Source organism: Colobus angolensis, unplaced genomic scaffold (assembly GCF_000951035.1).
Source record: "Colobus angolensis palliatus isolate OR3802 unplaced genomic scaffold, Cang.pa_1.0 Scaffold20, whole genome shotgun sequence".
NCBI classification, from domain to species: domain Eukaryota; kingdom Metazoa; phylum Chordata; class Mammalia; order Primates; family Cercopithecidae; genus Colobus; species Colobus angolensis.
Window position 1 is genome coordinate 2131808 of NW_012115155.1, and position 14263 is coordinate 2146070.

The following is a 14263-nucleotide window of genomic DNA, read 5'->3' on the forward strand; positions in this document are numbered from 1 at the left end:
TTCACCGTGTGAGACAGGATAGTCTCGATCTCCTGACCTCGTGATTTGCCCACCTCGGCCTCCCAAAGTGCTGGGATTACAGGTGTGACCCCCGCACCTGGCCCTTGAGTTGTTTTTTAAAGCTTCCTTTCAAAAGTTACACATTCCACTTCTACCCACATGTCATTGGCCAAAGCAAGTCACATGGCCAGGCCTAATGTCAGTGGGGGGAAGAAGAACTTTTTTTTTTAATGATAATATCATCTAATACATTTTGCCTATCTCCAGACCTTATAGCTTGGATGTTAGGTGTCTTGTCAGTCAACAGAAGAGCAGATACTAGGTGTAAAGTGTGTGCTTCAGTGCCACACCAGCAGTCATGTGAATTGACACAGTAGCTGTCATCACTCTTGTACCTGTCCTTAGGCAATAAGACAGTAATTTTATCAGATAATAACGCCAAGAGTGGTCAGTGTTCTTATCAAGAACAATTTTCCCCTTACCTATTTAATATTTTACTTCTCCCAAATCCACAACTTTCGTGGATGCATACTTCTTAAGACACAAGTTGAACCACAAGTTTCCACTTTTGGCCTTTGTGGAAAGCTCACAAGTAATGTTTTGTTTTGTTTTGTTTGAAACGGAGTTTCCCTCTGTCGCCCAGGCTAGAGTGCAGTGGTGCGATCTCAGCTCACTGCAAGCTCCGCCTCCCAGGTTCATGCCATTCTCCTGCCTCAGCATCCCGGTAGCTGGGACTACAGGCACCCGCCACCACTCCTGGCTGTTTTGTATTTTTAGTAAAGAGGGGGTTTCACCGTGTTAGCCAGGATGGTCTCGATCTCCTGACCTTGTGATCCGGCCACCTTGGCCTCCCAAAGTGCTGGGGTTACAGGCGTGAGCCACCGCACCCGGCCACAAGTAATGTTTTTATACATATTATGCTTGTTAAAAGCTAGAGTTTCTGCCCTGAAGTTACCTTTATCATATCTAGCTCTTTTTATCAATTCCTGTTGCCACAAATTGAGGGTTATGCTCTCTAATGTTAATTGGATTGAGTTTTCTCACCTTAAATCGTATGTTCTGACAATATCTCAACCAGTTTTGTCTCTGGTGATGATCTCAGCACTCTTACTCAGATTTCCAATCCTTACCACATCATTAAATTCAATACTTCCATGAATCATATTTTATTTCTAAAAAGATTAGGCCAATCTCTTAAGCTATTTGGACTGGAATAGTTACTTTATCTGTGGAACTGCCCAATTATCAGTTCTGGATTTTCTTGCCTCCCTTATTCCTGGCTACCCATGACTCCTCTGAAAACCTTAAACCATTTTTTTTGGAAAGATGTTTACTTTGTTATAACGGATTAATAGGTATCTTCACAGGAATACCTTTAAAATATATTTTATTATATAATTGTTTATAAATATGATAAAGTAGGAAATTAGATTTATTACTTCAAAGTTAGGAAAATTTTCATTAAAAAGTGGCACTTCCAAATAAATATGATATTTAGAGCGTGTCTCCTACTAGACATTGTAAATATGTGGGTTTCTTGACCCTAACTTTTAAAAAAGTTTTGAAACAGCTTCCAAATTTGTCTTATTGTCTAGATCACAAGAGACTTCTGAAGATGGGAAGCCTCCAGCTTTACCACCCAAACAATCAAAGAAAAACAGTTGGAACCAAATTCATTATTCACATTCGCAACAAGATCTAGAAAGTCATATTAATGAAACATTTGATATTCCATCTTCTCCTGAAAAGCCCACTGTAAGTAGCTTCTTCAGATATTCTCATTTTTCTTTGGATTTTTAAAATCCTAAAGAAATTTCTTTTGTACTGTGGCATTTTTTAGTTGTAAGTTGTATTATAGTACCTTCTCTTTTTCATCATATTCTTTGGTCATGAATTGTGCCATGATGTAACTCGATATAAGTTCTATAATTAGAAGTGACCATGGAGTGCACAGAGTATATAATTAAATAAGCTTTGGGGTTAAGGGAAGATTCCTAGAAGAGATCATCTCTGATAAGAACTAGTCAGATTTTTTTCCTTCAAAGAGCAAGCATAGAACATACTAAATGAAAGAAGCCCAGGACAAATAGCCATATGTTGTATGATTTCATATACGTGAAATATCCAAAATAGTCAGATCTATCAAGAGACAGTAAGTAGATTTGTGGTTGACTAGGCTTTGGAGGATGGCAGGTGGGGAAATGGGGAACGACTGCTAATGGATACAAGATCTAAAATTAGATAATAGTGACGTTTGTACACCTCTGTGACAAGAGTAAAGATTATGGAAATATACACTTTAAATGGGTGAATTATATGTGAATTATATCTCAATAAAGCTGTTTTTTAAAATCACATATATCAAGCAGAGAAAATATCATTTGAATTCATGTAACATTTATGAGCACCCTCTGTGTACTCATACATATGAACCTGGCTTGCTATCAACCAGGTTCTACGGATATAGCAATTAATAAAGACAGACATGGCCTCTGCACGTCCTGTCACTTAATAGTCCAGCCTGTGCTGGCAAGAATGTATGAGAGGGCATATCTGGTTGGGCTAACTGCAAGTTATTAGTCAAAGAATTTACTTTTCTGAACTAAAATTTTTACTAGAATTATGATTTTTTACAAACTATATGTAATATAAGCATACAAAAAGTATGCTTCCTATATAACTGAAGAATAGATTTTAAGTGAAGAAAATTACAGATTATTTAATTTTGTCTTTTTAAGCCTAATGGTGGTATTCCACATGATAACCTTGTCCTAATCAGAATGAAACCTGATGAAAATGGAAGGTTTGGATTCAATGTAAAGGTAATCTGGAATTTATTTTATACTCAGTTTTTAAATTAAGATGTTCTTATTTTGGTAATATTTGACTAACATTTTACTTACTCTCTTTTTAAGGGAGGATATGATCAGAAGATGCCTGTGATTGTGTCTCGAGTAGCACCAGGAACACCTGTGAGTTATCTAAATGTTTCAAATAAATCCTGTTTTCAAGAATATGTACTTATTTTATAATTCTTATTAGTTTAAATAAAGGAAGGAATTTCATCATTTCTTTTATTAAGTGTCAAATGTTGGCTGAATCTCTTTAAGTTGCTGGGAAGTTAGTTTTTACCTGTTCTCTGTAAGTTTTTAAAATCCCTGTTTTTATAAAGAAGCTATTTATGACTTTCAGTGCTTCTAAAGCATTAACAGAGTCTATCAAAATAACCCCCTTAAAAAACAAAATATAGACAGAGGTATAGTTTTGTGAGGGGTTTTGTTTGCTTGTTTATTTTTTATTAGAGTAGTTTAAGTACATTATACTTGCCTGTGCGCGCCTTTAAAATTTTACTTTAAATGGAAGTGATACTACAAGAACCAGCAGCCTGAGAGAAAGAGGCCAGCTATGCTTTTTTTGATGCTTTGCAGCAACCTCAAAGTTGGTTTGAAAATCACAATTGAGATTGATCAAAGATATCATGTTATGTGGTTTTGGTTCTGGTTTTTAAGGACCTTGTTTTTTGCTAAAATAACAGGGTACTCCTGGAATACCCCTGGCATGAGCATAAACACAGAATAGCTTATTTAAATATAAATATGTCAGATAGCTATTGAGGTGTCACACAAAACTAAAGAGCATGAATGCAATCATACCTCTACAAAAAACTTTTAAAATCATCAAGACTTTCTACTTTTCATCTGTTTATTTTTATGTGATTGTTTGATTCCTCTCAGTGCAAATGAATTTGTACATTGAAGCAGCCTACCTCTCAAGCCACTCCAGATAAACACTCCAGTCTAAGTAAAAACAGTGTACTTAGTAGCAGCTTCAAGCAGAGTTTTGTAACACCACTACCACACACACACACACACACACACACACGATTGTGACTCCTAAGTCTCCACTAAATAGAAATTGTTTAACTACCTACTGCTATTGTGATCCTCAATCCATGTAGTAGGATATGACTACTAATAACTTCCAGGTTTGTTTATTACCAGCTCAGTAGCCCACAGTGACCTCGCAGTCTAAATTATAAACTCCTGGGAAGTAAACCCTTAATAGACCCGGCATGGATCATATTTCCTCACTTGAAAAAAGTCTGTTGTGACTGGGGGACGAGACCAGGGATATAATGTATAAAATGACTTCTGGGGACATGCTATTAATATGTATGTAAAAGATGGGGACAAAGATGGTAGAGATAATCCAAAATTATTTATTTTATATATATTTGATGGGAAATATGAATATGATTGGGACTGCAGATGAAGGGATGAAGGATTGATGAATTATCATCTATCATGTAGCAAGGTAATAGATAATATCTAAAACAGAAAAGAATAACAATAGAGAGATGTTAGAGATGCAGAGGTAAATACAGAAAGATATATCTAAAGTGTTGAAACAACACTTTTAGAGATGGGGAGGTGGTAGGGAGGAACACAAATAGTTTCTTAACAATCTTACATACCTAGTCAAATCTTTTAATGGTGTGATTTATAACTTTGCTAAAAACAAAAATTTAAGACTTAAAGCAGTTGTATATCTTTTGGCCTGACAATTTCACATTTAGGAATTTCCCCTAATGAAATAATTCGACTAGGGAACAAAGAGTACTTACACAAGGATATTAACTGTATGGTTTATAACAGTTTAAAGTGGAAAAATAATCAAGTGTGACTAGGGAACAAAGAAAACTTATATAAGGATGTTAACTGTATGGTTTATAACAGTTTAAAGTGGAAAAATAATCAAATGTGGCTAGGGAACAAAGAATACTTATACAAGGATGTTAATTATAGTATGGTTTCTAACAGTTTAAAATGAAAAATAACCAAAATGTTCATCGTTAAGGTTGGGGAAACAAATTATATGGTGCTTTGTGTCTATTGAGATGATAATGTAACTCTATATAAATATGGAAATATATCCATAAGATGGCATTATGGAAAAATAAATGTTATAATTTCACATATATGTTTGAACCAGTTTGTTAAAATATTACATACATAGAAAAATTCTGGAAACATGCTTTAAAAAATTACCAGTGTTTAATGTGGGTAATGGAATTACAGGTATTCTGCATTTTTTTGATTGTCTGGATCATGACAATGAGTATATATTGCTCTTAGAAAGTATAATACACATTTCTTTATTTACATGACAGTTGTAATAGTCAGTGACTCACATGCATTAAAAAAGTATTCATTTTTCTGAGCAATGAATATGGATAGTTTTCAGTTAGGTCAAGGTTTCACAGAATATTCTATAGATATATTCATTTCCAAACAGAATTCTAAGACTTAAGTTCTCTTTTTAGTCTGTACATATTGTTGGTAATTTTTCCCTTTTGCCATGTAGAACTATGTTCCATAAATATTGGCTGAAATTTAGAACAAATTAAAACGTAGTCATTCTATTGGGGAAAAAAATTAAAACAATGGGAATTTATTATTTTTGTATTATTTTATTAATTTAGAGACCACCACAACCTTTTAATTGGAAACCACAGTTTAGGCAATCAGGGGAAAAGGAAAAGATTTCTGTTTTTTTATGAATACGTAATAGTTGTACATATTTATGGAGTTCAAATATTTTATTGTCATTTTTTATATTGGACATCTTCTGAAATGGATAAAATAACTCCCAATTAAAGTTATGATTCTCCTTCTGTTTGATAATCTTAGCCAAAAGCTGTTGCTCCAACAAAACTCATTTTAACATTATTGGCCAGGTGTGAAGATCATACCTATAATCTTAGCACTTTGGGAGGCTAAGGTGGGAGGATTGCTTGAGCTCAGGAGTTGAAGACTACCCTGGGCAACATCGTGAAACCTTGTTTCTACAAAAAAATACTTTAAAATTGGCTAGATATGGTGGTACGTGCCTGTGATGCCAGCTACTCCAGTGGCTGAAGTGGGAGGATCACTTGAGCCCAGGAGATAAAGGCTGCAGTGAGCTGTGATCACACCACTACACTCCAGCCTAAGCAACAGACCAAGACCCTGTCTCAAATATATAGCACGACCCTGTCTGAAATACACACACACACACACACACACACACAGCAAGACCCTCAAACAAGACAGGGTCTTGCTCTGTATGTGTGTATATATACACACAGTTAATTTAGACTTGTCAGATCGGAATGAAATGCAAATTAAAAATTGTAACATATCTGACAAAAGGCATATTAACTATGAGAGTTCCCTTTAGTGATAATGGATACAGTAAGAGATTCATAGCTATCCTCTTTAACACACAGACCACCTCTTTTTTTCTGCCAACTATACTATGCACAAAATAATGTGAGGGAAAGCTCTGTCTGCTATAGCCCATAATTACATTTTCCCCAGTACCGTTGGCTCCCAATTCACTACACTTCAGGTATCTCAAAGACATCTACAAAAACTTGGAACTAATTGGTATACAAAAGCATCAGACTGCTAGTGCACAGAGGGAGTATATGAATGTCTGTCATCTACTTCACTACATAAGTAGACAAAAAAGCAACTTGAGAGAATGAGCATAACTCTAAATTTGAACATTCCAGATTTTAAAGCTTTGGGTTGAATTATCTTTATCTTCACAACAACTCTAAGAAATAATCAGAACTTTTCCTTTTCAGATGTCTTTTCAGAACTTCAGATGTCTAAGATCACACATGTCAGAAGTAGCAGAGTAACTTCTAGACCAGTGTTTTTTCCACTAATGACAATTGTTATTGGATTTTATTGACTTTGTGTTGATAATGAATTTCAGTAGTTGTGCTTTTATTTCTTCATGCCTTTACCACAAGCGGTTCCCTTTTTTGTAAGATCCAACCCCATCAGTTCCTTCTCAAGCTGGCCTATCATTCTTCAATCTTCACTGTCATATGTTTTCATTGCTATGTTCCCAGAACATGTTGTCCATATTTCTATTTCTTTTGTCTCTTTTACCTTAATTGCTGTTTGTCTTCTCACTTTGCACTATGGTGCAAGACTATAAAAGTGACCATGCAAGATGAAATCGTGCAGGATCTTGATGATTAATGGGAAAAATTATAGTTGTTCCCAAGACCTTTAAATCTGTTGTCAAAACATTAAGAATTTCCTTTACTGTCTCTTATAAAGGTAAAAGGAAATGAAAAAAATAGTAAAGCTAATATGGGATTTTGTATCCTGTAATTCAAAACATTAGAAACACTGAGAATTTAAATGTTTTATTTTCTTGTGAAAACTCATCATGAGTAGTTTAAATGGTGCTTGCCTCCTCCCTGTGGTACAGCTTAGAATACCAAATGAGCTTCACTTCTTGCCTTGCCAAATTGTCGTAATACTGTCTACTTGACATGCTTTCAACACTTTGTCCTTTGAACTTTCGATGTGAAATATCTCCAGAAGTTCCTTTGGCTACATATCTAGAGTCTCTTGAACAACACCAGTGTTAACATTCCCATGGTCATCTATTGGTTCTCTAACCCTATTTATGGTCAATTCAAACTTCACCTCCAGCATTATTCACTTTGCTGCACTTTCATCTTTTGTGATCAATTCCCTCTTTAGGTTTAGGCTATTCTTTTTTTTTTTTTTTTTTTTTGAGGCGGAGTCTCGCTCTGTCGCCCAGACTGGAGTGCAGTGGCCGGATCTCAGCTCACTGCAAGCTCCGCCTCCCGGGTTCCCGCCATTCTCCTGCCTCAGACTCCCGGGTAGCTGGGACTACAGGCGCCCACCACCACGCCCGGCTAGTTTTTTGTATTTTTTAGTAGAAACGGGGTTTCACAGTGTTAGCCAGGATGGTCTCGATCTCCTGACCTCGTGATCCGCCCGTCTCGGCCTCCCAAAGTGCTGGGATTACAGGCTTGAGCCACCGCGCCCGGCCGGTTATTCATTTTAATATGGGCTTTTCTCTGGGAGACTGGGAGGCAGCCCAACTACACGCTTTCCTGTCTGCACTTGAACTGAAAACAGATGACCATCAAACTTTGGAAGAACTGATGTGACTGGCCACTGATTATGATGTGTGTGTATTATTTATGTAGTGATTTTTGTATTGAAGCTAGCAGCAAAGTTTGTGCTTTTTACAGTTATTCACAGTAAATACACTGTGGTAACTAAAGTTTGAATCGTATTGTTGGGGAACTGGTGTTATTTAATTAAATCATGGTGACTGAAGTTTGTATGTATCTAGACAGTGTAAAGCTAAAGCTACTTGTGTGTATGTACCTGGAAATCATCAGTCTTATTTGTATGTCTAGGCACATAGTAGGTCATCAGGAAAGAAATTGTTGAATGAAGAAGGAACGAAAATACTCTCTCTCTGGCAAAGCTAGATTTCTACATTTTTTAAATAGATGAATAAATGAATAGATGCTTTTCTATATGTAGTTTAGTTCTCTTGCTATCGGGTCTATAAAAATAAATTCCTGTCCTCTCCTTTCACAAAGTTGCATGCCATTCTGAAAACTTATCTATATTATATTACAGGCTGACCTCTGTGTCCCTAGATTGAATGAAGGGGACCAAGTTGTGCTGATCAATGGTCGGGACATTGCAGAACACACTCATGATCAGGTTGTGCTGTTTATTAAAGCTAGTTGTGAGAGACATTCTGGGGAACTCATGCTTCTCGTTCGACCTAATGGTGAGTACTCTGTGTAGTACCAGATATTTATCATAATTTATTACTGTTCATTACTGAACACAGCAACCAGATTTCTGACATAAAACATAAGTCACCTAAGTTTCCTGCTCAAAGCACAGTGGCTTTCATTGACACGTGGAGCAGAATTCAAGTTCTTTGACCCCCACCCCTTGCTCCCACTCAGCCTTGCTTGCTTTCCTCTATTCTACACTAGCTTTCTTGCAGTTCCTCAGATGTTCCAATCTAATCTACTTATTAGGGTTTTTATCCTTGCTGTTCCCTCTGCTAACATACTCTTTTTGATTTTGTTTTGACTTATACCTATACTTCATTCAGGTTTCTGCTCAGATACTATCTTTAGAAGGGCTTTCTCCCCTGACTACCATAGCTACAATGACTTCCCATTTCCCCTAAATTGTAGTAGTTGTAGTACTAGTACTCAATAAATACTAGTTGAATGAATGAGTAAATTTGAACTCTGTTCCACTTTTAGAAAATGCCATAACAAGCTATAAAGTGTTCTTAAAATACTGCCTTTGTTTTCAGTATATGATGTCTACTAGCCTAATCATGTCATCTCCCAATCTGGACAGCTGACTTGTTAAGTCATAGTCATGGAATTCCAGGTTTGGAGAAACCTTGAACGCCATAAGCTCTAGCTCTTTGGTTAATTGCATAACTTTCCTCCACAACAACCTCAAGAACATTCTACCAATATAGATAGAGTACTGTCTGGCTCCTGAAACAGGTCATTCCATCTTTGGATAGCTCAAACTATAAATTGAACTAAAAGTCCGTCTTTCTTCAATCCTGCTCCTAATTCTATCACTTTGTGCTATGCATTATAAGTTTAACCCCCCTTCCTTCAGATTTTTGACAATAGCTAATTTTACCAGAAACCCTCCTCCCTTTCTCTAGTTTAACAGTCCTAGAGTCTTCAGCCAGTGTTCATATGGCATTGTTTAGAGTTCCCTCAGCACTTTATCAGTCTGCTCTAAGAAAAAAGTTTTATATGTCTAATATCCCAGAATTAGACATCTTCTTCTGGTTTTGTTCTGTACAATTTACTATTAATCATTATTTTAGCCACAGAATAATTATTGTTAATGCCATATTACCACTTGTTGAATATGTACCATAGAAAAGTAAAATATCACTCGAATTCTACTTGTCACCACCACACCCAACCCTGCAAAATTTTGCAAGGACATTTCTTTTTTATAAACAAAAAATAAAAAATCCTCTTTTTGCCTCTTGTTCACAAATAGGCGTTTTCACTTTATCTTCTCCACTTTGTGTTCTTTTCCATTCATGGTCTAGAATTGGCTTTCTAGGAAGATTAAAAGGACTTCAACAGAACATTCTATTTTGACTTTTCAAGGAACTTGTTCATTTAGACCTCATACTTAGGTGAGTCATTAGGTGTTTTCTGTCACATACAGCTACTTAAATTTTAAACCAGGCATAACATTTTTTTTCTTTATTGTTTTCTGTTTTCTCTTGATAATAGATCCTAAAGAACTCAATAGTACTAGCTAATACTTATTAAAAGCTTTCTGTGTACCTAGGCTCTTTTGTATGTTTTTACTTAATCCTCATAGACATCCAATGAGATAGATGAATTATCTGCATTCTAGAGTTGAAGATACTTTGACACCAAGACATTCAGTTACCTGCTCACAGATTCATGATGGTACAGAGCCAGAATATGAACAAAAATCCATATGATGACAAAGACCCAGCATTTTTACAATCCCAGATCTCATCCTTTTGCTTTAAAGTAGGAGAGGAACCCACCAGGGTCTACTTCTTGCAAAATTTCTTTCTAAATTGTTTCGTAGTCAAAATACAGAGCAGAACCTGCATCTACTTTCAGTGTGGGTCTATCTTTTCCATTCTTAAAGTATCATATAATTAAAATTTAAACTATGTTTGCCAAGAATATATTTTTGTTTTTCTGATCTTTTCCCCTTTAATTCTTATTTCTTCTTAGGCAGAATGTTGTCATACCTTTTTGTCCTTTCATTCTTCATTTCAGAAATTTATTTTTCTAAAAAAAAAGTATAGATATTCAAGGAGGAACCAGATCTCTTAGGCAAGGGTAAAAGAGGCCCCTACCTTGGCTCCATATTTTAGAAGGCCCCGCTTTGGCTCTCTTTCTTCTCCCAATGGAGTCATAATTTTATAGGACCAAAAGGACATGCAAGCTATAACCTCCCTTCCCTTTCTTTTTTTTTTTTTTTTTTTTGAGACAGAGTCTCGCTCTGTCGCCCAGGCTGGAGTGCAGTGGCCGGATCTCAGCTCACTGCAAGCTCCGCCTCCCGGGTTTACGCCATTCTCCTGCCTCAGCCTCCCAAGTAGCTGGGACTACAGACGCCCACCACCACGCCCGGCTAGTTTTTTGTATTTTTTAGTAGAGACGGGGTTTCACCGTGTTAGCCAGGATGGTCTCGATCTCCTGACCTTGTGATCCGCCCGTCTCGGCCTCCCAAAGTGCTGGGATTACAGGCTTGAGCCACCGCGCCCGGCCCTCCCTTCCCTTTCTGTGCCACTCTTTTCAAACCTCAGTTCTGGGTCCAGATAACCCTGAGCCTCTCTCGATCTTCGTGGGTATTTTCCACACATGCATTCTCTCAATGCTGGTTCACATGGTATGTGTATCCTAGCCCAGCAGGTGGCTAAGAGGCTACAGTTTGTGGAGGGAGAGGTATAGATATATCTTGCTTGTGGGCTGGGATCTTCACATGTGTGTTTATAAACCCCTGTGTTAAAAAATGGGACTGAGAGTGGGTAACGGTGGAATACAGGCCTAGGATCTGGGGTCTAAATCTCCTCACATTACCATGACCATGAATTCTGGCCTAGAATTCTCATTTGAATTCTGGCCTCCCAGGTGGTTTTGTAGATACATCACCGAAAGAGGATGAAGCATATTTTGTTTAGCACTGTGTTCAAGTTTTTTGTAACTTAAACATATGGTGTATAGGTCTCTATTTGTACTCTTGCCCTAGGTCCCCTAGAAATTAAGAGCAGGTATATTGACAGGTGCTTCTCAGCAGCTCTTCTCTTTCTTATTGTCTCTTCAAGTTGTAGATATTTTCAGCAATGTAGCCAAGAACCCCTCTTCCCTCCAAAGGTACAGCAAAGCCCTTCAACTCCACAACTACCTTCTGTCCCCCCGCACAGTGACGCCAGACTCAGATCTGTTGTAATTCTTCATAAATGAATTATTTTTTGAACAAAACATTATACAGTGTATCTGGTAAATTCCTATCATGTGAATTCATTAAGATTTCCATGTGTTTTGGGATTGGTTTGATTTTTCTTTTTTTTTTTTTTAGCTGTATATGATGTAGTGGAAGAAAAGCTAGAAAATGAGCCAGATTTCCAGTATATTCCTGAGAAAGCCCCCCTAGATAGTGTGCATCAGGATGACCACTCCCTGCGGGAGTCAATGATCCAGCTAGCTGAGGGGCTTATCACTGGAACAGTCCTGACACAGTTTGATGTAAGTAATATCATTATATATTAAAGGCATTTTGCTGATATTTTCTAACTAGTTTCATAGTTTCTTAAGTGCCTAATCTATGCATTATAATTTCTAAACTAAAATGATATTCTGAGAAATGTTTGACATAAAGAGTTCTAAAATGCCAAGTTTTGAAAATTGCTCCCAAAATACTAGCTATGGTTATATAAATAGAATATCTTTTAAAAAGAGGGATAAGGAAATTTTATACATATGTCGTCAAACTGAATTTTTTTCTGTAAATAGCTGTTTTTTTGAAAAGTGGCAGATGAGGATAGGCTATTATAGACTTTAAAATCCTGAGCTAAAGGAAAATAACTTTTGTTTTTGAAGTTTATACCTTGTCATATTTAATCTCTGTTTATTTTTTGTCAGTGCAATCTTGAAAACTGGGAAAAACAAAACCTTCAGACAGATCATTATATCCAACGAACTAGAATGCTTCTTCAGTGCTTGTAATACGCATTTGACCCACAGCCACCCAGTGGATTTGGAAATGTTTTATTCAGACTCTATGAACCTAATTTGTTTAAAATAGTAAACCCGAATTTTTTTGTTTTGTTTTGTTTTTTGAGAAGCAGCCTCTCACTGTGTAGCCTAGGCTGATCTCAAATTCCTATGTCCAAACAGTCCTCTGGCCTCAGCCTCTCAAGTAACTGGAATTACAGGCATGCACAGCCATGCTAGGCTCCCTGGATAGTTTTCAATGTGTTTTTAGAAATGACCATCATTAATAATTGTTGCTCTGCCATGTATGTTATAGGTAAATGTTTAATTATAAAACATTTAGGATATGTCTGTTAGTTTTTATTCAGAAGTTCTTAGTTCATATACTGTAAACACCTCCAAACTAAATGAAAGTTAAATGTTTTCTGCAGATTTGCTACTCATAACTTCAGGTGCTCCTGCTCTAAGCAGAATTGGTTTCACTAGTTTTACCGCTTTTCAAAATATAACACATACTTTATGTTAGAAATTGAAGAATTCAGCTTTGCAAATCTGGTTCAGTACTCTACTAGCCTATGATATATCGTTGTATAGATGACCTATTCAAAGGGAAAAAAACCTGTTTCCTGTTAGTATAGAAACAAGTCTGGAAAACAAAACAGAAATTGTTTATGGCTTTTGTTGGAATTGTCCCCTTTTTTTTCTTTTAGCAACTTTATCGGAAAAAACCTGGAATGACAATGTCTTGTGCCAAATTACCTCAGAATATTTCCAAAAATAGATACAGAGATATTTCGCCTTGTAAGTATCTTATTGTCTCTGTTAAATTTAATCTTTTAAATATAACTTTACTAAAACATTATTTCTTTTAAATTTTTTAGATGATGCCACACGGGTCATTTTAAAAGGTAATGAAGACTACATCAATGCGAACTATATAAATGTAAGTTTATTTTTATTATGCCTTTGCCATTTGGAAAAATAGGAGCCACTATAAACTTTGAGGTTATTTTCTTTTTGTTGAAATCCTAACCTGGGTAGAATATTAAAACTTTCAGATATGAAAAATATTATTGAAGTAATATTAAATAAAATATTTTGGTACTTGTGTATTAATACACAGGTAGAGCAGTGGAATGGAATAGTCCAGTTCATAAATAAACTGAGATAAATACTAGAATTTTGTTTATGGTAGAGGTGGTCTTTTAAATCATTGGAGATAAAACAGACTATCCAATGAATGGGTGGTCGGGTCAACTGTCTAGAACAGGAGCCCCCAGCCCCTGGGCCATGGACCAGTAATCATACATGGCGTATCAGGTACCAGGCCACATGGCAGGAGGTGAGTGGTGGGCAGACATTACCACCTGAACTCCATCTGCTGTCGGATCAGTGGTGGCATTAGATTCTCATAGGAGTGTGAACCCTATTGTGAACTGCACATGTGAGAGATCTAGATTGCATGTTCATTGTGAAAATCTAATGCCTGATGATCTATGCTGGAACAGTTTCATCCTGTAACCATCCCCACCTCCCACCCTCCCAACCCCACTCCATGGAAAAATTGTCTTCCAAGAAACCGGTCCCTGGTGCCAAAAAGGTTGGGGACCACTGGTCTAGAATATGTCATTGTAAAGAGGCATTTTTTTTTCTTTTTTT

General features: G+C 36.6%; 1 protein-coding gene across 2 annotated transcripts in view; it reads left to right on the plus strand.

Moving 5' to 3' along the window:
• PTPN4 (protein tyrosine phosphatase, non-receptor type 4 (megakaryocyte)) overlaps positions 1–14263 on the plus strand; it is a 230060-nt gene that overhangs the window by 197613 nt on the left and 18184 nt on the right. For both annotated transcript variants that reach the window (XM_011941633.1, XM_011941634.1), the window contains 7 exons: positions 1596–1755; positions 2739–2822; positions 2916–2972; positions 8472–8628; positions 11970–12136; positions 13315–13405; positions 13486–13547. In XM_011941633.1, coding sequence (XP_011797023.1) covers positions 1596–1755; positions 2739–2822; positions 2916–2972; positions 8472–8628; positions 11970–12136; positions 13315–13405; positions 13486–13547 — 778 coding nt within the window. The remainder of the gene's footprint in view (positions 1–1595; positions 1756–2738; positions 2823–2915; positions 2973–8471; positions 8629–11969; positions 12137–13314; positions 13406–13485; positions 13548–14263) is intronic.